The sequence below is a fragment of the Rosa rugosa genome, chromosome 5 (assembly GCF_958449725.1).
Source record: "Rosa rugosa chromosome 5, drRosRugo1.1, whole genome shotgun sequence".
Classification (NCBI taxonomy): domain Eukaryota; kingdom Viridiplantae; phylum Streptophyta; class Magnoliopsida; order Rosales; family Rosaceae; genus Rosa; species Rosa rugosa.
The window spans coordinates 20,602,112-20,626,963 of NC_084824.1; the positions used below are offsets into that span (position 1 = coordinate 20,602,112).

Consider the following 24,852-nt stretch of genomic DNA (forward strand, 5'->3'; position numbering starts at 1 on the left):
GACCTTTAAAATGTTTCTCCAATATTTCTTTGAGGAGAAATCTCCTCGAAGCAGATCCGAGTAAGGAGAAATTTCCTTGGAACAGATCCAAGTAAGGAGAGATTTTCTCAAGGTTGAGTGTTTTGTTCCATCACTTCAGCTGTTTTCTTCTCATCTTGATGTTCAGCTTCCTCTCAGTAGATGACGGTTTGCTCTGGTACTTTTGAACAATCCAATTAAGACCACAGAGATTGGTCCAGTCCCTATGGGGGCGCCTCTATGGATTGTTTAGTACCATCATAGACAAATTTCTTTGGCAAGAAATTTGGAACTGGATAACTGTAAACAAGAGTTAACTTGTATTGATGATACTCAAATTTATAGTTGTGAATGACAAATTGGCCACTAGAATATTTATTCTGGCCATTCATGCAACGTGGGTTGTAGATGTTTTCTCCACATATATCAAAGCCACCGCATGGCCCCGAAACACTGGTGAAGAATTTGAAGTTGAATTGACCAAGAAAGCCACAGATTGGCTTTCCAAGGCCACAACTTAATTGATAATTAAGTTGGCCATGGCTTAGTTGATTATATGCATGACAACGTCCAAAGCCATGAAAGCCACATGCATGATAATTGAGTTGACCATTTTGAGCATACTTTTGATCACTTTCATGACCGTGGTAGCGTCCAGTAGCAAGACTGCATCTCTCTTGGAGGCTTTTCTTCTATCTTGCTTTTCCGGAGAAACCCAGAAGCAAACTGTTTCAAGTCTCTCTCTTTCCTCCAAACTTCGTCTTCCATTTCCGAAGAAACCCAGAAATGGCACCCAAGAAACCATTCGTTATCGATCAGGCAGATGAAATCACTGAGAAAGCCGTATTCACCTGGTAGACTAACATGGGTGTTCGATGCAGAAGTCAGATCGGAGAGGAGAGAAGTCGACTGATGGGCTTTGGTGGAGGTGATAATCAAACGAGCCTGGGTCCCATACCTTGCGATTGTTTGCCAGATGATGTTATGGCATATTATGGTCTTCCCATTCGCCGTCCCATAACGGCTCTTCGGCAGGTGCCTGGTGATTTTAACAGTTGGGGGCCAAGGAGGAAAGTGGGTTTCTGGCCTACCATCGCTCCCGAGGGAAATGTTTGGTATCAGGAGGTCCGAGCGAGAGATTTGGCCCGTTGGGATGCAGTGGGTATCACCCAAACCATCGATCTATGCTTCTGTCTTCCCCATAATAACAGCCCTGCACCGCTAGCCGCCGCTCTTTGCTTCTGGAACACCTCCAGCAATACATTTGATTTTCGATTTGGGCAGATGAGCATAACTCTGCTGGATGTTCTTACCATCACGGGGTTGCCCATTGACTTTGACCCCTATGTGCATGGTTAGTTTGATGGCATTCAATTTCCTTTGATAATGGATATGGCTGGTCGGGGGCATCATAGCAAATCCTACCCATTCTGGCGCGACTATTACTGCACCTAGCGTGACCACACAGGAGGTATCGCATTCCTGGAATTCTGGCTTTGTAAATTTATCTTTTGCACTTCTTCCAACAAACCTACTGGGCCCTGGAATTCTCTGGCCATTGCTCTCTACAATGGTATTTGCGTTGGCCTTGGGCAACTTGTATTGGGTGCGTTATATCGCTCCCTTTATAAAGCCGTAATGCGCCCCTTCGATACCGACATTAGTGGCCCTTTCCGGATCCTCGCCTTTTGGCTGCAGATTTATTTCCCTCGCTTCCGTCGCGGTGATATTCCAAAGGATCCTTCAGTCGATTCCCTTTTGGGGAATTAGCTTTGCCGCAACGTAAGGTATCGAGCTCCACCCTACTCCGAGTGTTTTATTTACTTGTACTTGCTGGAAGAGATGCCGGACCCAAAAATAGTCCTTTCTAGGGGATTCCCTTCTCCCCTTGACGATGACTTTCTGCCCAGTGGACGGGATCACAGTGAAAGAGCCCTCTTGGCCTTTCGTCGCACCATCTCCTGCTTGGATATTCGTCTTGCCACCAACCGTGTAAGGTACGAGCTCTATGCCCCCAACCACTTTGCTCACCAATTTGGGTTGGCCAAGTTGGTACCCTGGCCTCTGGTTGATTTTGCCAATTACTACACATCTTGGCGGAGATTAGCCCTGCCTGGGTCTGCCCCCTTTCAGAGTCAGTTTACTTTTATAGTGATTCCCCCTTGGGCCAGAGCGCTGTACCCACTCAACGATGTCGACGATGATTATGTTGATTGGTGGAAAGAAGTGTCCGTGAACTGTTGGGACCTGCCATATGATGAACTCTTTGCCCTGATCTTTCGTGGCATGAGTAGTCTTGGTCCGGAGGACCGCGAGATTCTTGAGCGCTTCTCCAACCCTGTAGCACAACCCCCGCGACCTATTCTACCTTATCGCTTATCGCGTCCAGGGATACAATTCCGCGAGCCTGGGGCAACAGTAAGTTTTCGTCTTTCTTCACCATTCCTTTTCCTTGTCTTGATTTTCTTGCTCTTATTCCTGAGTGTGTTTTGCAGCGAACTACCCGGAGCAGGACAACCTATGTTCAGGCCGAGAAACAAAAGGCAATAGCATAGGAGACTCCTGAGGGAGAGTCTTCTCATGATGAGGATCCCGCTGAGGTAATTTGGTTAAGAACGATCCCAAACCTGTATATTTGGTGCTTCCCCCTATTTTGAGTTGTGATTCTTTTCTCGTACAGGCCACTGCTGTCCTCACTCGTAAACGCAACCGAGCTCAATTCGTCGAAGAGAGTTTTGAAGATGATGAGCCTCTGGGAATGCGATTGGTAAACTCCGGCCCCATCTTATCCTATTTAAATTTTAGGATCTTTACTATGTATCTTTTGACAGGTCCGTCAGAGGACCACTGGTCCCTCTGGTCTGAGTGAGGCTGGATCCTCAACTACTGCAGAAGAGCCGGCCTTCCCGCTAGTTCAAGCACCGATTAGCCCTGTGGCGCCTCTTCCCTCTCCCATAGAGCATCCGCAGGGTTCTACCATTCCAATAACGATCTCCGATGGCGATTTCCCAGAGCATGAAAGTGTGGAAAGCCACTCCGAGGCTTCTGCCGCTTATGAGGAACTAATGACGATAGCGATTCTCGCGGCACTAGAGGTCGAAGGTTCTGCTCTCGGAGCTGTTCGTTTCCAAAATTCCACTAATGAACCTCGCATTGAATTTCTAGAGTCTCCAGCGGCTGAGATGTCGGGCCAAGCTCAGGGGGTCGTTGAGGGAAATTATGCTGAAGATGAAAGAATTGAGGAACCAATTGATCCTCTAGCATTGGTGACTTATGATCGTGCTGTGAATCCTCCGCCTCCTCCTCCCACTAGGCTCGAAAAGCTAGCTCGAATCCTTGAGGAAACTCCTCCTACCGCAGCTGAACTAGCGAGGACAGAGCTTCGAAACCTTTTGGGACAGTGGTGGCTGGGGCCTGGGGAACTCCCCAGGATCTGGGAAGCCATTGTGTTCCTTCGCCGAGAGCGTGCGGTCAATCCAACTCAGCTCGACACTATAGAGAAACTGTTGAAAGACTTTGACGTGGCCCGCGCTCGCCAATCTGCAGCGGAGGCTCGAGCTCGTGCGGCCCGCGTGGTACGGAATAACCTCACTAGTCAGATGGAGACTCTTTGCGGCACCTTGAATGATCGGGCCACTCGCATGGGGGAGATAAGGCTCCAGAAGTTAGACTTAGAAGCCCATATCCGACATCTCCAAGCTTGTTTGGCCCATGTGAACAACGAGCTCAGCCCGGAGGAAGCCCAACTGGACGCTCCCTTGGCTGCCTCCGAAGAATTGACTCGCTGCTTGGCCCAAGCTGAAGAACGGGCCTTGTTGATTGAAAACGGGGCCCTTGCTGCAGGCCTCCAGGTTGAGGTGCTTTGTGTGAAGCTTGATTTTGTGGGCCGGCCACTTTAGGCCTCTTATGATTTATAGTAGTGATTTCCTTATGCCTAATTGTAGTACAAAATATATATATACATATATATTCTTCTTGTAGTACCGACGACATCTTTATTTCTTAACTAATATTTATCTTTTGGATCTACTTGCTGGCCCAACTCAAAACTCTTGGTTTTATCTTCTTAATGAGTCTTAACTTCGCATTAACTAACTGTTGAAAATGGTTTTGAGAAGATAATATTGAAAATGGAATAGTTACCTCCTCGAAAACCGTTCGGTTTCCCCACGCGCCAATAATCCCTTCTTTTCCGAGATTTAGGGCAACTTTAATCAAGATTTACTGACACTTAGTTTGACTCTTCGACTATCCATCCAAGGGTGGAGATGTTTTTCCGAGATTTAGAGCAACTTAATCAAGATTTACTGACACTTAGTTTGACTCTTCTCTTCGACTGTCCATCCAAGGGTGGAGATTTGCATGCCCTGTTCCTATAAATAGGTGCATTCTGGGGATGGGAACGTTCACGCCAAAAACCTTCCTCTGAGTTTCAGATCCTCAACAATGGCCTTTCAATCTTTGCTTCTCTTTCTCTTTCTTCACAAACTTTTGCCTCATGAAGCCATTCTCAGCCTCTAGACTTGAGGCCTTATGGCGAAATCTCAAGCCTGGACTAGGCCTTATGGCTTAATCTCAGGCAACCCCGTGTTTTTTACCTTTGACAGCCTGGATGGAATGTATAGGCTTTCAGGGGTTAAGAAGCACGGGGAGCTCCATTAGTGTGGGATCTCCGGTCATGCGAGATCATCTTTGTTAGAATCCCACACGTGGAGCGAAACGGGGAAGGGAGGAAGGCCACTTTGTGGTTCGTCTTCCTCCTCTGTTTCCTTCCTTCTGGACCCGGCCTGTGTTGTGCCCTCCAGATGGAAAGGGCTTTGGTTATCACTTCCTTCTCCCCCTCTCTCTTCTTGACAGAATCTTGGAAGGATGAGGAGGGATGGACTCTTTGAAGGAATGGGTTCAAGCTACAGAATGGCTGTTCCCATACTTCACGTCCAACTAATGGTGGTTACCAAGGCTAAAAGGGGTGCAGAGACTCAAGCCGATATTCGGTTCCTTCACTCTCTGCCCCTCCCGGAGATAATGGCGCGGCTCAAGCCGACGTTGGGTTCCTTAGCTGCTTCCATGTAAAGGGGGCGCGGGGGCTCTGTTCTCCTCTTTTTCATTCCCTGAAGTCTACCCCTCCTTGGGATAATGGCGCGGCTCAAACCGATGTTTGGTTCCTTAACTGCTTCCATTTGAAGAAAGACTCAGAACATATCCGAAGATTCCTGTTTTGTATTTTAGCCACTTTTGGCTTTGTAATGAATGTACTGCTTTTGGCCGCAAAGCCACTTTATGAATACAATAATATTTTCTTATCCTGATATTCAAATATCCATGAGGAGCCAATAATTGTGTCTCGCAAGGCCCCAAATATAGGCCCCCATAGTTGTATATTCAGGGGCTTCGAAAATAATATGAACTTTAAAATATGCTCCGCGTCAAAAAGAGCTTCGCGGCGAAGGTTTTGAGAAAATCCACAGCTCGACCCTATTTTCCCGCGAAGGTGTTTTCTCTGCCAGAGAAGAGACAAAGCTCAAAAAAATTTCCGGAGCCGCTGACTCGGCTTAGTATAGTGTAGTGTTGCCCCCCTAGTGTTTCTAAGCGTAGCGAAGAAACGATTATGGGCCTCAAAAATAGGCCTTCATGAATGGGCTTCGCGAGTGTAGGAACACTAGAATTTCCCCCCATGTCTTATGCGAAGAAACCGTCTACTACTCCTCCGAGTCCCAGACATTGGGAAAGTATTTCTTCAAGTATCTGCCATTGATAGGGTTATGATGGATATCTCCATCCAGGTCCTTGAGATGAAAAGCTCCTTTCTCTAAGATTTTATAGATGATGTACGGGCCTTCCCATCTTGGAGTCCATTTGCCGCGACCATCTAACTTTTCGCCAAGCGGGAGAACTGCTTTCCAAACCAACTCTCCTTCGATGTAACTCCTTCCCCGCGTCCGCTTGTCATAGGCTCGAGCGACTCGTTGCTTTTCCATGACCAAACTATCGAAAGCCTCCAAGCGCTTTTCGCTAAAGTCTTCATGTTCCTACCACATAGCCTGAACGTAGTCTTCTCCAATGAGATGATGTTGCTCTTGAACTCGTAATGATTGGACGTTGACTTCCAAAGGCAGGACTGCATCATGGCCAAACATCAAAGCATAAGAGGTTGTCGCGGTGGGATTCCGCTTAGATGCGCGGTAAGCCCAAAGAGTCTCATAAAGTGTCTCATGCCACTTTCGCGGATTAGCTTCCAACATTTTCTTCAGCAAATTGATGATGATCTTGTTGCTGGCCTCCGCTTGACTGTTAGATTGAGCATGATAAGGACTGGAATGGACGAAGTGTATTCCCCATTCTCTTGCCAGTTTATCAACTTAACCACCCATGAAAGCTGCCCCCCCCCCCCCCCCCCCCCCCGGTCCAAAACAAAAACTTCTGGGATACCAAATCTGCAGATGATGTTTCTGAACAGGAATTGTAGCAACGTGCCACCAGATGCTTCCTTCAAAGGTTCTGCTTCAACCCACTTTGTAAAGAAATCAGTCGCGACGATGATGAACTTGTGTTGAAGTGATGAATGTGGGTGAATCATCCCAATTAAATCCAGCGCCCATCCCCTTGCAGGCCAAGGCTTTATAATGGGCTGCATTGGAACATTAGGGACATGCTGGACCGGCCCATGTGTAACGCCACAAGCTGCACCTCACCAGCTTAAGCACGTCACAGTGCCGCGAGTCTCTAAAACATAAACCGAACGCTCGATTTACATCCTAGAGAACCGCTAGGCATTTTGTTTGAAAAACTTTTTGTACAAACACAGCGGAAGCTACACATATTTTTGAGGTGAAAAACACTCTGTTAATATTTTTGAGGTGAACAACTTGAGTTGCTGAAATCTATTTCATTCGTCCAGAACTTGGATAAAGGCTCACACAAGGTTGAATTTCACTTGAAAAGAATTCAACTAAATGATGACGCGAGACTAGATAACAACAAGTTCCAGAACACAAAGTTCGAGAAATAGAATTTAGAATAAGGTTCACACGGTAATTTACCGAACTTATTCTGCACACCTAGCTTCATCCGCTATTGTCCCGTCACCAGTGCACAGTACCTGCATTCATACTGTTGTAGGGGTGAGCTTTCGTCCTCGCTGCTCAACAGGAACTCTAACTCGACTAGGTTTGAAAATCAACAGATAAATGTTTGGAGCTCCAGTATGAAAACATGCTTAAACCAAATATTTAAAGGAACGACAAATTTTAATGTTTTTCAACTTAAAAACCAATGCATGATGCTTAAATAAATATGGCGCCAAATCCAAGCATTACCTGATGGCCGGTCCCATAGACCCACTACACGACTGTAGATACCTCTACTAGCAAGCTAGTTTTGCTACTTCACCAAGCATAAGTAACTCTCTCTTAGCGGGCCTAAAAGCCATGGTGGGGCCCAACCGAGACATACACCTTGTAGCCCTATGTTCAAGCTACGCCACGGTATCCGGAAGTGGTAAATACGTCGCCGGGAAGCCACCTTCCCGGCCTTGCCAACATGCCCTCACAACATAGCTTTTCTATACTAGAATAGTGATATTTGAGTCCCACATCGGAAACCATGTAAAGGAAGAGCATTCCTTCACCTATAAAAGGAATGCCTCCTCCCACAACTCAAGACACTCCATTACATCTTTTGTAATCCCCTTGGTCCGCAAGGCTCAACACATTAGTGTAACATTCAAGTAGACGTAATTTCCCGCTAAAGCGGGAGACGAACCACTATACATCTCGTGTCACTCTCTCTCTCTCTCTCTAAAGCTAACTAGAGACCCCGCGGACTCTAACGTTAACATTGGCGCTAGAAGGACTCGACCTTCCTTGCCTTGTATTCTCAATCAAGCCTTACATCCTCCGCTACCCATCTTAGCGGTAAAACAAAAGGCAAAATTTTGCATCAAGTGCAACTTGGGCTCATTGCTTAATTCCAGGTCAAGATAAGGTCCCCCGCCAACTTAAAGGGCTGGTCAACTCCGGTCAATGCCAGTCAAGGGAAAGTCAACGCCAACTAAAGGTTGGTCAACGCCCAACTCAAAAGTCAACGCTAGCCTACTCACCAAAAATGGTCAACGGCAACTTAAAAAAAAAAAAATTTTGGGGCTATTTACTCTGGACACCCAGAGGTCTATTCTAAATACCCAAACCCAACCTCCTTCTTCTTCAATCAGTGGCACCACCGAACTTAGTCAGCGGCACCCCCGAGCTTACCGCTCATGCCTTCCCCGCAACACGAGCTTCCACTCACGAGCTTACCACTCATGCCTTCGCGGCACCCCCGAGCTTCCGCTCACGAGCTTACCGCTCATGCCTTCCCGGCACCATTGAGCTTACCGCTCATGCCTTCGCGGCACCCCCAAGCTTCCGCTCACGAGCTTACCGCTCATGCCTTCGCGGCACCCCCGAGCTTCCGCTCACGAGCTTACCGCTCATGCCTTCCCGGCACCATTGAGCTTACCGCTCATGCCTTCCCGGCACCCCGAGCTTCCGCTCACGCCTTCGCGGCAAACCTGGAGCTTTCCCGCTCATGTCTTCCCGGCAACCCTTGAGCTTCCGCTCATGCCTTCCCGGCAACCCTTGAGTTTCTCGCTCATGCCTTCCCGACAACCCTGGAGCTTTTCCCCTCATGCCTTCCCGGCAACCCACGAGCTTCCGCTCATGCCTTCCTGGCAACCCACGAGCTTCCCGCTCATGCCTTCCCGGCAATCCTCGAGCTTCACACTCATGTCTACTCGACACACCACACATTAATGAAACATTGAATTCTTCTACCATTTGTCGCTTGCGACAAATTAAATTCTTTTCGCGTTCCATTAATACGAGCGACAACCAAACAAACACAAGCGTTCATGTATTCATCATTCACGAATTACAAACGCTTACCTTCGCAGCGCTCATGCAACTTACATTTATCATATGCAATCCATATGCTCACATGACCATACGCGTTCTCGAGTTTGTACGTCATAACCGATCATACTCGGCGCCATTCACATGTATACATCAACATGTATCACGCACCTCATACATCCGTATATGCCAACGCATATCAATGCAACTCACATTTGTTGCCCAATGTAACAAGCATTCCACATATGCATGTTCTTGTCTTTGTTGTGCAGGTTAACGAGTCCCTTCTTGCTTACGGAGTTCGGGGACTTGTAGGGGCTCCGTGCCGCCCGGTTACTTATGCTTGATGACTTCATGCTTATAACTCCCCAACCAAGAAGCTCCTCTTACTCGGGGACTTCGGGGACTTGTAGATACCTCTACTAGCAAGCTAGTTTTGCTACTTCACCAAGCATAAGTAACTCTCTCTTAGCGGGCCTACAAGCCATGGTGGGGCCCAACCGAGACATACACCTTGTAGCCCTATGTTCAAGCTACGCCACGGTATCCGGAAGTGGCAAATACGTCGCTGGGAAGCCACCTTCCCGGCCTTGCCAACATGCCCTCACAACATAGCTTTATTCTAGTATAGAATAGTGATATTTGAGTCCCACATCGGAAACCATGTAAAGGAAGAGCATTCCTTCACCTATAAAAGGAATGTCTCCTCCCACAACTCAAGACACTCTATTACATCTTTTGTAATCCCCTTGGGCCGCAAGGCTCAACACACTAGTGTAACATTCAAGTGGACGTAGTTTCCCGCTAAGGCGGGAGACGAACCACTATACATCTCGTGTCACTCACTCTCTCTCTCTCTCTAAAGCTAACTAGAGACCCCGCGGACTCTAACGTTAACAACGACCTTACCTCAAATTAATTTATCACCAGGTAAGCGTAGCGAGAGCGTCCGCTACCTAGCTACGCACACTTACCGGACCCGTCATTGCAACCGGAATATCCGGACGACCGGCGTAACTAACCCTCCGGAGGTTTTGGGGATCGAACCCAATGAAGTCAGAGCCACCTTTCGCTCTCAAGCCATCACACATTTTCTCACGGATTGGTTAGTATGCATTGCATTTTAACATAACCAACCCATACCACTTATCATGCATCACATTAATAAAATATAAAAGAAAATCACCAACCGAGGAGAGTCCTGAATCCCTACCTGGATTCCGATGCTTTCTCTCACATACTCCGAGAGTCGCGAACCTTCTGTTCCTCGGATAACTGGAGTCCTAGATTCCGACATTTCGACAGTTAATATCTCACTGAACTAATAATTGAAATCATGACGATTAACAAATTGTCCAACCAATTTTTCCTGGTTTGTCCAGGATTGACCACATCGACCAAATTTGACCAATCACGACCACATCCACGAATAATCCCGAATCATCAACACTTTACTTGAAATTGGACTATCGGCCAATTTCCATGCCTTTAACAATTATTTCCAAGTTCCTTAAATATCACACCACATGGTAGTCCCATCAAGTTTACTATGGACACCCACTTAGTTTATTTTCACTTCAAACTAAGTTAATTAACTTCTCCGTACAAACAATTATACCCATCCAATTAGTTTATGCACAACGCCACTTAGACAAGTACTTAAACCAATTCTCTATCATCTTTACACACACACCCCGTGCATACAACTCTGGGTTTTCCAAGCCAACTCAAACAATTTTATATCCACTATATGTCCAATTTCCAATGAATCAATGAATACCAGGCTATGCATCAGTAAATGCTTTCCATCAAAATACTAATGCTTTGATAATCTCACCACACCAGACAAACAAGTTTGAATCTCTGTTTAGAGTGCCAACATAACAATCAATTTCATTCAACAACCCATTCAACATAGCTCGAACCAATTTCTCAATCCAAATATAAAACAAGAACAATTCCTTCCAGAACCTCGAATTTTACCTTCAGCAGTGCGACTTGCAGGTGAGAACCCAAGCTTCTAATTAAACTCTTTCCTGGAACCCGGCTATAAACATACTGCCAAATCGACTTCCACCCATTCACAGCTTCTGAAATACGCATCCACACATGCAGGTAAGACGGAAGCCAAGGCGAAAGGTGCCGGAGGAGTCACCGGCGTCGGTGACAGCGTCGAAACCGAGAGGAACCCAGAAACGAAATTGTCAAAACTTGATCGAATTGAAAAACTAAGTATGCTGGGGTGTAGAGCATGACGAGGAGGTGAGGTTTCATACCACAGGCGGCCCAAACGGTGGCCGGAGTAGCCGGAAACTGCAGAACACGCCGGAGGTTCTTCAAGCTTTAGATCGCCGATTCTTCGTTCCCAGTCGCTGCATGTATGATCTGGAACCACAGGGACGTAGGCGACACCGAGATGAAGCTGCTAGTTGCCGCACGCCGTCGTGAGGTGGCCGGACGGAGCAGCGCTGGTCGGATCCTGTTGCGGGTTCCCGGGTCGCGTCGGGTCAGAGAGCACAGAGCTCTCTCTCTCTCTCTCACACTCTCTCGAATTTTCCTGTGTCTTCCCACCGTTCACAACTTATATACATGTCCAATTAATGAAGGAAAGCTGGGATCAAGCGGTGGAAAAGGTAGATGGCTAGGATCGCGCCACGTGTTTCTTTTTTTGGAATTAATTTCCTAAAATCCCAAAAGTTTGGAAAACCACGATAAATAGCCTGGTGATTCAAATAATTCTCCGAAAATTTCCACGAACTCGTCGTGTCGTGTACTTTATCATCCAACCCTCAAATTGAGGTTTTCACTTTATGAAAATTTCTGAAAATTTCCTCGAGCAACTTGACATTTATCGAGATCGTTGAATAATTTCACGTACTATCTCCATTAAGCTCGATACATTTTTCCGGGGCTCACACCATGAGCTTGGCAGTCCAAACAACCTTTAGGGAACGCGATACAATCCTTCAAGATACTGGGCCAAAAATATCTATGTTGTCTGAGTAACCAACGCATCTTTCGACCTACCTGGTGAGCGCCGCATATGCCGGAGTGAGTTTCTCGCATGAGCTGTTTTGCCTCGCTGCCATAAACACACCTGAAATCTACGCCATCTTCTCCTCTTCTACGCAACTCATTATTTCTGAGGAAGTAGTTGAGGGCAAGGTAGCGAATCCTTCTATCCGCGGTCTGATCAGGATGTGTGAGATAATTGATCAAAGGGATGCGTCAATCCACATCAATGGGCTCCAAAGTCGCTACTGACGTGTTGTCTAGAGGATCTTTTCTCGCCATCCAAGAAGGAAGCGTTCGACGCTCTACTTTCAAGATTCTCTCGCGCATGCCATATCTCAGCGTTACCCCTGTTGCCAGCTGGGCCAACTCGTTCGCAGCGAAATTTCGTTCGCGAGGAATGTGCTCAAGATCCAGGTCATCAAACTGGTCCAACAGTTCTAGTGTCTTGTTTAAATAAGGAACCAGCGCGAAGCTAACGCATCTGAACTTTTCGCGCAGCTGATTGATGACCAGGAGAGAATCTCCAAGTATTTGTACGTCTCTGACTCCCATTTCCAGCAATACTTCTAGGCCTATGATTAAGGCCTCATATTCAGCCTGGTTGTTGGTACATTGAAAGTCCAACTGGAATGAGTACGAAAAGTGATCTCCCGCCGGATTCTCCAGTGTGATTCCTGCTCTGGCCATGGTATCTGTTCGGGAACCATCAAAGTACAACACCCACGGCTGTAACACGACCGCTTCCTGGCCATCGGTGAAAGGTTCTGAGCAATGTATATGACATGCCTTTCCCCATAAATTTGCCGGGACCTCTAGCTCGCGAAGCTCTGGAGCGTCCAGCATGGGATGATGCGCTAGAAAATCCGCGATGGCTTGACCCTTCACATCCTTTTGAGGGACATATTGTAAAGAAAATTCTGAAAGAGCCAAGACCCATTTGCCAATTCGGCCCCTAAGAATGGCCCGCGACAACATATATTTGACTAGATCGGTTTGAGCGATTATGCATGTAGTAAATGACAACATGTAGTGGCGCAGCTTACATGCAGAGAAGTATAACGTTAAACATAGCTTTTCCATTGATGTGTACCTGGTTTCGCAATCTATTAACGTTCTACTAAGGTAGAAGATAGCATGCCCCACTCCCGCTTCGTCGTTTTGTGCCAGCAGGCTGCCTATTGAAGCTTCCGCTGCTGAGATGTAGAGTTTGAGCGGTTGGTTTGGTTTCGGAGGAACGAGAACTGGTGGATTGGTTAGGTAGGCCTTTATGCTATCAATTGCCTCTTGATGCTTCACTTCCCACACAAATTCTGTTTGTCCTTGCAGCTTTAGTAGAGCAGAAAAATGCTGAATCATGGCGGCGGAATTGGAAATAAACCGTAGTAGGAAATTGATTTTCCTAACAACCTTTGCAACTCCTTCTTTGTTCGCGGCGGCGAGGCATTGATAACTGCTTTAGCTTTATCTTATGATACCTCAATGCCTCTCTGATGTACAATGAATCCCAAAAAATCACCTGCTTGAACCCCAAACACACATTTCGCGGGGTTCATCTTTAGCTTGTGACGCCGCATACGTTCGAAAACTTTTCGCAAATCCGCAATGTGATTACATCGCTGCCTGGATTTAATGACTACGTCATCTATATAAACCTCTAGAATCTTCCTTAAGATGTCATGGAAGATTAGGTTCATTGCTCGCTGGTACGTGGCTCCCGCGTTCTTCAAACCAAAAGGCATGACCACGTATTCGAAAACTCCCGCGAAACCTGGGCATCTAAAAGCAGTTTTGTGTCTATGTAACACCCCAACCCGGACTAATAGAAAATAAATCCAGATTTCTAAAGGGAATATAGAACATGAAAACGCGAACTGGAGTCAATTCTTCACTTTATCTCAACACAGAAATTTGTATGAAGAACCATTAGTTTTACCTTGATTTGGGAAGATCCAATCGTTGGATTTTCATAAAATTTGAACACAGTTTAGAAAACACAATACTGAGCAAATTTCATGAATAAGTCAGGATAACCTGAGTACCAAAAGATGGAGCGTTTAGCCGTCAAAGTCAGCTGACGAGCAGAGTTCTGTGAAATTCAGGCTTGGCAATCTGAGCGACGTCAAAAAATGGCCAAAGAGAATGCTCCCAAGGGTTCCAGACACCGACGGAGAGATGGAGGCGGTGAGTTGTTTTTTTTTTTTTTTTCTTTCTCGTTCTAGAACCTCTTATCTCTTTCTCCATCCCCCCCTAAAGAGTCTGGAACCTTCCCCTTTTCTCCAGATTTCATTATTTGCTTCCTTCTTTATCTTCGTCCATTTGTCATCTATATTTGCTATGTGTCAACATGTACATTTGCTATGTGTCATCAGAAAATTAATAAGCTTAGAAGCCTAATCATATAGCATATACGAAAATAGAATTCAATTCGAATTCCAAATCAATAGTAGTCAATTATTAACTAAAAAAAATAACTAACTCAAACATTTAATTCTTTTATGCGTTTTTTGGGTACCGGGTATTACACCCAAAACCCTATCGGCCTTCTGACTTTGGTCATTTTTCGACGTCGCCCAGATTGCCAAGCCTGAATTTCACTGAACTCTGCTCGTCAGCTGATTTTGAAGGCTAAACGCTCCATCTTTTGGTACTCAGGTTATCCTGACTTATTCATGAAAGTTGCTTAGTATTGTGTTTTATAAATTGTGTTCAAATTTTATGAAAATCCAATGATTGGATCTTCCCAAATCAAGGTAAAACTAATGGTTCTTCATACAAATTTCTGTGTTGAGATAAAGTGAAGAATTGACTCCAGTTCGCGTTTTCATGTTCTATATTCCCTTTAGAAATCCGGATTTATTTTCTATTAGTCCGGGTTGGGGTGTTACATATATTCTTCCGCCACTAGAATCTAGTGGTAACCGGCAGTTCCGTCCATAAAGGAGAGAAGTTCATGACTAGCTACTACGTCCACCAACATGTCTGCTACCGGCATGGGGTAAACGTCTTTGGGAGTGACCTTATTGAGATCGCGGTAGTCCACGCACACCCTCATTTTTCCATTCTTCTTTCGAACTGGAACAACATTGGATAGCCACTGATTATACTTGGCTACCCTGATGATTCCTGACTTATGCATCTTCTCGACTTCCTCCTTAACCAACACCTGGGTTTCTGAGTTCATTCGCCTGGACTCTTGCTTTACCGGATTTTGATCTGGGATAGTCGGCAGTTTATGGCAAACCAAGTCAGAAGATAATCCGGGCATATCTTCATATTTCTCTGCGAAACAATCCTTATACTCCCGCAATAAATTGATGAGCCCCTGTTTTTCATCAAGCTCTAATTTTGCGCTTGTTGCCACTTCCATTGGCTTCGCCTCACTACCCAAATTTACCTTTTCTGTAGGATCTCTACCCTTTGGCGGTGTATCATCCAATGCTGCTGGAGCCAATCGGATAGGCTCTTCTTCCTCCTCCTGATCGGAGAATTCTTCGTCGATGTATTCCAATGTCGCTACTTGTGCATAGGCCTCTTTTTCAATCAAATATGAAGACAATCTATCATACAAAGAACGAAAGGCTGCTACCTCTTCCTCTATGTGGTCGTGATCCATTAATTAAAACTTGGAGATGGCCTTTCGACGTCATTTTTTGCGACCGTGAGCCCCCATTGTGCCAATTCAGAGGCCGTCACCCCTGTGGGGCGGCCCTTATCATCAATACCAACGACCTGTAAAGGAGAGATTGGTTCTAGGTAGTACCTTGCGTCCACGTAGCTGGCGGACACCGAAAAAGGTCGCGGGTCTGCTTTGACAATTTCCGCCTTGTCCGCGACTCTGTCCCATATGATCAGCTCCTGATGAAGGGTGGATGGGACACAATAACTCTGGTGGATCCAGTCGCGGCCCAGAATTGCGCTATATGCTGCATAGCAATCTGTAACAAAGAAAGCGTAAACCCCTTCTGCTGGACCCGCCTTGACTTGTAGGAAAATCAAACCCAATGTTTTGGTTACAGTCCCCGCGAAGTTCTTTAGCGTAAGGGACGTGGATTGGATCTTCTCTTTCTTGATCCCTAGCAGATGCATGGTTCTGGTGGTCACTGCAGCGCCTGTGTCTACCATGATCTTGTTAACCTTGATGTCGTTCACTTCGGCGGTGATATACAATGGCCTCATGTGTTGCGCCATTGCTGGCGTTGGCTTGCTGAAACCCATGTCCTGGTCTCTCACATTGGTGTTTGCAGCATCTGCTGCTTCAACCTCCTTCGGCGTGGGTTTCTTCTCGAGAGATGACGCCGCTGAGGTGATCTCGAACGTTCGTTTGTCCAATGATTTATCATCCTCTGCTTGGCATTCCTGAGCTGCCACTGGCAAGGCATATTTTGATGATAGGACATACACCATGTTACATGTAATGTCCAACATGTCTGCTTCTTCTGATTCTGCTGCGGGAGAGCTCAAGTCCACTTCCTCTGCGAACTTGCTTGCGACGTAAGCAGCCAGCGATCCTTCTTTTTGGATCATGACCTGCTCTTGCTGATCCGTCGCGGAGGTAAATTCCTTCTTGGGTGGGTCCTGCCTCTGCTTCACTGATGAAGCCCCTTCTGAGTTCGCAACCACTATGCTTTGAACCTTCTTAGGCCTCCACTGCACAATTGCAGACCGATTGTCTTTGCCCCCCAGCTTGTCAAAGATTGAAGGCTCAGTATCTCTTCCTTCGTGAGATATTATTTGCTAAACACTGACTTTACGAGCTGGCAGCGATTCTCGCCTGGCGGGAGCTAGGGACTTCTCTTGACTGTCCTTCCGGCGAGCGCTGGTTTTTGAAGCCCGTTGCGACATCTTAAGACACCCCTGGAAAACCAGCGGGGCGATGAACCTTTTGGAGGTCAATGCCTCTACCTGTCTGTGGTATTCTTCTAGATATCTCACCAACTGCGATGGTTTAATCAACCCTTGATCCAGCTCTTCCAAGGTTCGCTTTGCTTGTCCAAACCTCCACTGGAGTTTTCTCTTCCTTGAAGAGCTCATCTCCATCGCCTTGCCTTTCTTCTGTGTATACCATCTTCCTTCTTTGACGGAGGACGTCGGCGCCGGGGGAATATAAGGTCTGGTCGTAACATCAGGCCGTTCGTTCACCTTTTCTCTTTCTCTCGCAACTTTCAGCTTCTTGAACAAGTTAGAATCCTTTGGGGAAGAAGTTCCTGACCCAGCGTGCGTTTTTGGGCTACCTGGCTGGAAGCTTCTAGAATGTGCTTGTAACTTCATTGGCGGTAAGGAGCCAAAACGAACAGTTCGTTCGTCCTCTTCATGCAATGCCTGGATATCACATTCCTCCTTGCACCGTGAGCATAGAATAATAGGTGGAGCCGTCTTGGATCTCCGCTTCACGAACTGTTCCATCATCTTTTCTAATCCCCCAATGGTATGATCTAGGCTCCACCTCTGTTGATCCTTTGTATCCAAAACCACGTCAACCATGTTGACTCCAGTGTCTGGGAAGGGATCCAAATCTACCAGCGTCGCTGCTGTTGCTGGCGCTTCAACCTGTAAGCTACCATTATTCAACCAGATCTGGATCTGATCCTTCAACTTGACAAAGTCAGCTGTGTTATGATTCCACAAATTATGGAGCTTACAGTATTTCTTTCCCCTAAGCTGATCTGGTTTGGGAAATGGCCCGAAGTCGGTCTTCACCATCTTCGCAGCGATCATCTCATCTAAGATCTCATGAGCTTTATTCACATCATAGGTATAACTTGCGAATTCAGGTTTGGTGAAGACCACCGACTTGAGTTTCACCGGATCTTTGCACAACTTCAGCTGCTTTAGTGCTGATGCCTTCTTTTCGGTGAGCTCGAGTGCTGCTACTTCATCTTCTTCGAACTCTTCAGCCTCTGCCAGGCCGGATTCCTCGCTCCTATAGTAAGGATCATAGGAACTTGATTGATGGCTGAGCGCAGCCACTGTTCGGCGTTTCCCTGGGATATATGTCCCTTTCGAGGCGTTTTTCACAGCATCCATCTCCCTGAGCAAGTGCTCGAAACTTCCTACTTCTGTGATCAGTTCCCCCATGGAGCTGAACATGCTTCCATGCTGCTTCTTGTGTTGGCGAGGCTTTAAGCCTTTGATCGCCAACTTCACCAGTTCTTTTTCCGGCAGAATCACGTTCAACTTCCCCTTCTGTATCTGGAAGCGCTGAAGATATGTGACAACAGATTCAGTTGGCTGCTGAGCCATCTGAGTAAGTGAAGCCAGATCTACCTCAGGCTCGATAGTCCCGAAAGTTTCCTTGAACAACTTTTCCATCGTGGGCCAACTCGCAACTGATCCTGGTTGCAGCTTAGTGAACCAGGTGAAGGCAGCCCCCGACAAAGAAGTGGCGAAGATCTTACATTTCACACTGTCATCGTTCTGGTATTGGCCACACTGTACTAAAAAACCTGACCAAATGGGCCGCAGCACTTTCGACTTCCTCTCCCGAGAAAGTAGAGAACGTGATGTTCTTATATCCCCTAGGATAAGGTGAGTGCATAATGTGCGGTGGGAAAGGCCCCTGATAGGCCTCCTCCAAGTTAGGCCTCTGATTCGCGGCCCTAATCATTGCTTCTACCTCCTCTCTCCTTACATATCCCAGATCAGGAGGAGGAGGTGCGTGAACCACTGTGTCATCTGCTGGCCAGATCAGAGGTGGCGCCTGTGAGCCCTGGTTAACCAAAGATACGCCGCCTCCATAGGTTATTTTGGGTTGGGTTGACGTCTACAACGTAAAACCCGCTGCTGGCTGACCCTTTGTGGCCGTGGTAACCTTCGCTGGACTTCCAACCTGGTCGATACCATAATGGCTCGCTGGAGGCTGATCTTGGTACACGTATTCATGTCCGTCGCTGTCGTATTGGGGAAACGGAACATGGTCAACAAGGGTCCCTTCACTGATTTTCAAAGTTCTGGTTCCTTGCGGGATCGGCGGCGTGGCGTTGTTCTTTCCGCCCATTGCCAGAGTAGTCTCCTTACCCCTGACTGATGCGGCAGTTGTAGTTAGAGCGGAGGTGGCCGTGCTGCTGCCGCTAGCTTTTTCTCGAGCATTCGGCGGTATGTATTTGCCTGACCCTATGGGCTAGCCGAGAGATCCTAGAATAGCATTGGAATCCCCCAACGTCTTATTCAGAACCTCTTTAGTTCAATCCATTTCGGCTTGTTGCATGGCAACTTGGATCGCGGTATTGGATCCCTCATTACGAATAGCCGCGACCTGGGTAAGAACGACCTTAGTCTGAGCAGCTTGGGCATTTACCATGGTCACGAGCTGTTCATGTTACTCATGCGCTTGTCGTGACGTGCGGTCTATATGCCCTTGCATTCGCTCCGTATTACGCTCCATCTCAAGCTTGACTTTCATGATTAGATCGATAGACTCCCGTGGTTGTTCCTTGAACTCTTTAGTCGTCTTTGCCCATAATGCCCTATTGTTCTTTCTCATAATATCGAGTTGTACCTCCAGGCTAGCATCTTCTGGGATAGGGATGGGCACGAAATCGTCTACTCTCACCTCGTCTTCAACCACCTTGGTGGTATCAGACGCTCCTCCGGCCTTATTAAGCTGGGCGGTGGGAACTGCCTCTCCCTCAGTAGCGGGCTGTTGACTGCCTCTTCGTTCAGTTGACCTCTCTGTCGATGGAGGGTGGGGAGAAAATCTTTGGATTACCTGTTCTTCCGAAAGACCACGACAGTCTGCACGCGAGTGCAGTCTATAACTGGAGGTCTTGTGTTTCGGGCAGTTAACGTAAACCTTTTGATAAGGGTTTGCGCTTGACTTCCCAATGGCTGCGATCGCGAAGAAACGCTATGCAGGAGGTCCCACTGGGCGTGCCAAAATGTTTGGCTCCAGTTTTGTTGCAGCTGGTCAACATTCTCTTTTCTGCACGGGCGTGCCAGCACCATTCGGGTGCGGTCGTCGGGGGTGTCCCTTGACCTGACTTCTTTCGAGCGATTGTGGACGAGGAGAGCAGCAACCTCATCGCGGGATTCTTTGTGCCTCGTGGTGAGGACTTTTGCTAAGCTTCTTCAAACATTGACGAGAATCCTATCTCCTTGTTCCCCGCGAAGCCTCACTGACTTTTTCCTTTAAGGAAGATCTGAGTAAGGAGAAATCCTCTCAAGAGAGATCTGAGTGAGGAGAAATCTCTTTGAGCTTGGCGAAAATGTTCTTAGCGAACAAATATTTCTCGCGAAGATTTCTTTGGCCTTCTCCTTGAGCTCCGCGAGAATTTCTATCACCTTGTTCCTCGCGGACAAATGTTTTCCCCGCGAACAAATGTTGACTATTGGCTCAAGGGAAATCCGAGTGAGGAGAAATCTTCTCAAGGAAGATCCGAGTGAGGAGAAATGTTTCTTCAAAATCACACAATCGATACTCGACGTCGTAGATCGAGCAGAGCGAAAATCACTGGGAAGTGGGGAAAACTTCCTAAAGCGTGACTTTAGCTTGGCTGGTTTGCGAGGGTGTTACCCTTGCTTGGCTGGTTCCGTAACCGTTGTGGTCGCGGTACTACAGTCGGCTCCAGAGGAGACTAGGACCGAAGCACATTGACAGAGGGTTTGGTGGCATTGACAGTCGGCTTCTAAGGATACTGGGATTGGAGTGTGATCGCCGGTAAGAGAAGGAGAGAGGTTGCTCACCTCTGGGGATTGGATAATCATAGAGATTAATTGATGAATTGGCTGTGTCTTTGCTCTTTCGTGCTAGCCTTTTTATATAGGCTATTCTTGCTGGAAGAATGTAGAATATTCTATTCTAGATTAGGAGTATATGACCTGTACGTAGAAGCATTACCTCGGGAGTCATAGCAAATATCTCAGATTAATTGTTTAATTAATCTGGATATGCTTAGAATAAGAGTAAAGCTGGCCCCCTATTGGATGCAGGCAATTGGGGTATACTATTTAAGCTCATCCTCGCGAGAATTCCACCATGGCCGTGCACTAATATAGTCATGATGATAGATTCCTGCTTTTCTGCGATAAAAGGTGATCGCGTGGTCCTATATGCCCAACATATTCCCTTATTTGCAGGGAAGCCTTTGCTGTTTCCTTCAATCGTCATGTGTGCAAGGAATCATGATGATTACTGTTCACTGCCGCGGGTCATGGGCTCCATTTTGGGCTCTCGCGGGAATCCCCATTTGGTTTCCCGCGCGGCGCGAGGCGAGTCCTTTCCAGCTTGGGCCACTAATTCAGCCCATGGTGCTTGTCCTTCTTGGACCTAGCCCAAAGTCACTTTTGGGCTCAAACATGCTCTTCACTAATCTTTTTTTCTTTCTCTTGGCGTTTGTTCTGCTATTCTTGTTCTTCTTTTGTTCTTTTGATTGTGTACAGTTCTAATACAAACAATGTTTATTTATTTTTTCTTTTAGGATAGAAAATGTTTAAATTCAATTATAAATTTAGATTGGAATATGTAATGCCACGTCATTATCCACATCACTTGGTGTTGTGTTGACATTATTCAAACAACAAATCCAGACTATTGACATTTTAAAATCTAATGGCTCACAATATGTGTCAAAATTTGTGTAAAATATGACGTCCTTTGATCCGGACCCTTGATATTTATACTCGATCTTTTTTTTTAATAACAAAAAAATACAGTTGATATAATCCACCCGTCCATTTCTGTTATTGCAAGTGCACGTCAGTGCCATGAATCCTCTCTCTTGAAAATACCTTCAACTTTCTTGATGTCTCATGTTTTTCCTATCAAGCTACATCTTCGAAGAACTATTTGGTGTAACCTCACCCCAACCGAAAACCTCAGTAGGGAGAAAAGATTTTGAAGATGAGGCTTGATCGAGGGTTGTGGAAGCTTAATCTTAGTCCGATTTGGACCACGAGAAGTTCCAATAATTTCTATTTCTAATTGGTCGCCCCTTTTTTCTTTTTCTTTTTTAATTTAAATGATAAACTATTAATGATGGTCAAATACAATCATCGGGGTTAAGATGGCCTCATCAAAAACCGTGCTTGATCATATTTTAGCAAATTCCGAGAAAAAATAAATAAATAGAAAAAAAAGAAGACAGTCTTGTAATTCGTCAGCACATGCAGAACGGTAGAACAAGAGGGTCAGACTTGGATGTCAAGAAACCCTAGTTCACCCAAATTTGAGTTTCAATTCCAATCCAATTTGCGCATTCAACGCCACTCTGAATGTTGAACAACAAGAGCATATCAATCGCAGTGTCGGATGACGAATCTGACGAACTCGGCCGGATGCGCGTTCAAGTTCGCCGGAAGCGCAAGAAACTCCACCACCGATTCAAGAACGGAGTGGTGAGGAATCTGGTCAGGTACTGGCCCCTGTTCTGGGCCCTTGTGATTTTTCTAGCAGCGATTGGTTTGCTTCTGTATGAGGCATGGACTATCGGCTGGAAATCCCCTCAACTCAATAGCTCAGAACTCACTGCGGTGAACAATGATTTGAATCGGCTTGATCCTATCACTCAGGTTGTTCGTGGCGTTACGCAACGTAAGTTGGTTTTTCGGTGTTGTTTGTTTGATTTCTATAATTTGGAGGGAAATGTGAAATAATTGAAGTCCCTCAAAATTGGAAGCAAAAAATTGGAATGTTAAACAAGTAATTTGATGTGTGACATGAGTTTGTGAATTATTCTAGGTTGCTTGCCAATCTTACCTCCTGAACAACTTGAGCATCTGGAAATTCCTGTGCTCCAAGATTCCACTAGTCCTGTTAAAAAATTGATATACACAACTGAGAATGATGCTCCGTTGTTAGGACGACGGTACAACACCCTGTCTCAAGAGCACACAGATGCAACAAGATTTAATTTGTTTACTGGAAATCAAACTCTAGATCAGAGAGGTGAAATGTTTAAGGTTATAAGCTGCATCTTTTATCTTAATTTTCACGTCTAGTTTAATATTTTATCATTATCATTTATAAGATCAAGAGTCAACAGCAAACTTATTGCTTAGAATGTGATGTCAATGTATTTTTATCTTTTTATGTGGTTGTAGAAGAGGCAGTGTTCATATTCTTAGAATTTTGTTACTCACAGGTAAATGAAACTGTTACTATAAACTGTGGTTTCTACAGTGAAGGTGGTGGGTTTAAGATCTCAAATGAAGACAAGAATTACATGAAAAGTTGTGACATTGTAGTCTCCACTTGTGCATTTGGTGGTGGAGATGATCTTTATCAACCCATTGGAATGTCAGAGGCATCCCTTCAGAAGGTTTTTATCTTTTCCCTCATGCATCACTTATGAGCTATACAAGTTCACTATTCTTATAATGTGGTGCTGAATTTATGCAGGTTTGCTTTGTTGCTTTTTGGGATGAAGTTACTGTGAGTACTCAAGAGTCAGCTGAACATAGAATTGGTGAGGATGGATTTATTGGGAAATGGCGCATTGTGGTTGTAAAAGATCTCCCTTTTGCGGACCAAAGGTTAAATGGAAAAATCCCGAAGGTAACAAGTTTTTTGCCTCACTTTATTCATCAAATATTTTATTATTCATTTTGTATTTGATTAAGTGCTACTTGCATTGTATCTTGATCATGCTTTTCTTTGTAACTTCTACTTTCGGGCAACGTGTTTATCATGATTTCTAAGAGCTATTGGCATATTATATTTATTTTCTGTAGTAGTTCTGTTTGATGTAGTCGCATCAATTTCAGAAGTATGTTAAGCAGATGACAGGCTGACAATATTCCATATAATATCTGAGCTGAGTATCAGATATTCAAGTGTTGGTTGAATTCATAATATATGGGTGTCTCTGAGACTGAATATATTTTGGCTGATGTTAGATGTTGGCGCATCGTCTTTTTCCTCTTTCAAAGTATTCCATTTGGGTAGATTCGAAGTCCCAATTTAGAAGGGACCCTTTAGGTGTGCTCGAAGCTCTTCTCTGGCGTACAAATTCTGTACTTGCAATCTCAGAACATGGAGCTCGTAGTAGCATTTATGACGAGGCGAAGGCTGTTGTTAAGAAAAACAAGGCCAAACCTGAAGAAGTTAAGATGCAGTTGACTCAATATCGGAGTGATGGCTTGCCAGAAGACAAGCGATTCAATGGAAAGAAAGGTATGCTACTTTTTGTTATTGCAGATTCTTACATCTTTAAACGAAATATGGACATGTATGATGCTTTATGAATGAACCAACTCTAAAATCTCGACTACATTGCACAAGCCTATCTGAAATTTTCATAAAAGGATTACTTGGTCCTGGATTTTGAGGAAATAAATGCAAATTTCATATTTTTAATCAATTTATTTAAACTTTGATTCTTGGTTCTATTCTTATTTTTGGTTTCTGACATTCTTTCCCCCATCTCTAATGTGATGCCAATCTGCTTGCCTCCACAGCATTCCACTTCCAGTTCATATATGCTCAATCTGTGAAGTGGGCTATAGCCCTTGCCCGTAGTTTGCTGCCTTAGACATTTAAATTGACAACTAATAGTTTCTAAATGCATTGTTGACATGTCCAGCTCTAGCGGAAGCATCTGTTATCGTGAGGGAGCATACCCCACTGACTAATATGTTTATGTGCCTCTGGTTCAACGAGGTGGTTCGTTTTACTTCTCGCGATCAGCTTAGTTTCCCGTATGTACTATGGCGGTTGAAAGTGCTCAAGAACATTAACATGTTCCCTGTATGCACCCGCAAAGATCTTGTTACTAGCATGGGCCACATTCGCAAGGCTATGCCTCTCAGTATTTGACACCTAGTACATTCAACTTCTCAGTTAGTGAACAGGGGTGTGCTGACACTCCACGCGGTAGTAAATTTCTTCATTTATTTGTAATTCTAATTGATTTGTTCCATATGATACAAAATGTTGATAGACTTTTACCAGAAAAGATTTTCGCCTTACCATTCGAGTGCTTGGTTATAAGTTGCATAG

General features: G+C 45.5%; 2 protein-coding genes and 1 long non-coding RNA gene across 3 annotated transcripts; 1 reads left to right on the forward strand and 2 right to left on the reverse strand.

Annotated features, from left to right (window-relative positions):
- Nucleotides 1-6,972: 6,972 nt before the first annotated feature.
- LOC133710684 (uncharacterized) lies at nt 6,973-11,457 on the reverse strand. Its single transcript, XR_009846801.1, has 4 exons — nt 11,183-11,457; nt 10,890-10,996; nt 10,120-10,189; nt 6,973-7,128 (listed from the first exon to the last, which is right to left on the reverse strand). It is a non-coding gene; the product is annotated as an uncharacterized LOC133710684 (long non-coding RNA).
- Nucleotides 11,458-12,134: 677 nt separating this feature from the next.
- On the reverse strand, nt 12,135-13,277 carry LOC133711332 (uncharacterized). Its single transcript, XM_062137467.1, has one exon. The coding sequence runs from the start codon at nt 13,275-13,277 to the stop codon at nt 12,135-12,137; it is 1,143 nt and encodes a 380-aa protein (XP_061993451.1).
- An 8,740-nt stretch (nt 13,278-22,017) lies between these two features.
- Nucleotides 22,018-24,852, forward strand: LOC133707902 (probable hexosyltransferase MUCI70). Its single transcript, XM_062133361.1, has 6 exons — nt 22,018-22,446; nt 22,594-22,814; nt 22,997-23,173; nt 23,254-23,409; nt 23,751-24,027; nt 24,437-24,852. Exons 1-6 carry the CDS (start codon nt 22,128-22,130, stop codon nt 24,667-24,669), a joined length of 1,383 nt encoding a protein of 460 aa, XP_061989345.1. The 5' UTR covers nt 22,018-22,127; the 3' UTR covers nt 24,670-24,852.

Excerpts from the sequence above, each read along its gene's own strand:
- LOC133707902 (XM_062133361.1), top strand. The coding sequence starts at position 22,128 with ATGTTGAACAACAAGAGCATATCAATCGCAGTGTCGGATGACGAATCT. Across the intron at positions 22,447-22,593 it reads TGTTCGTGGCGTTACGCAAC|GTTGCTTGCCAATCTTACCT; the intron begins GTAAGTTGGTTT and ends GAATTATTCTAG. Across the intron at positions 23,410-23,750 it reads TAAATGGAAAAATCCCGAAG|ATGTTGGCGCATCGTCTTTT; the intron begins GTAACAAGTTTT and ends GGCTGATGTTAG.
- LOC133711332 (XM_062137467.1), bottom strand. The coding sequence starts at position 13,277 with ATGATTCAGCATTTTTCTGCTCTACTAAAGCTGCAAGGACAAACAGAA.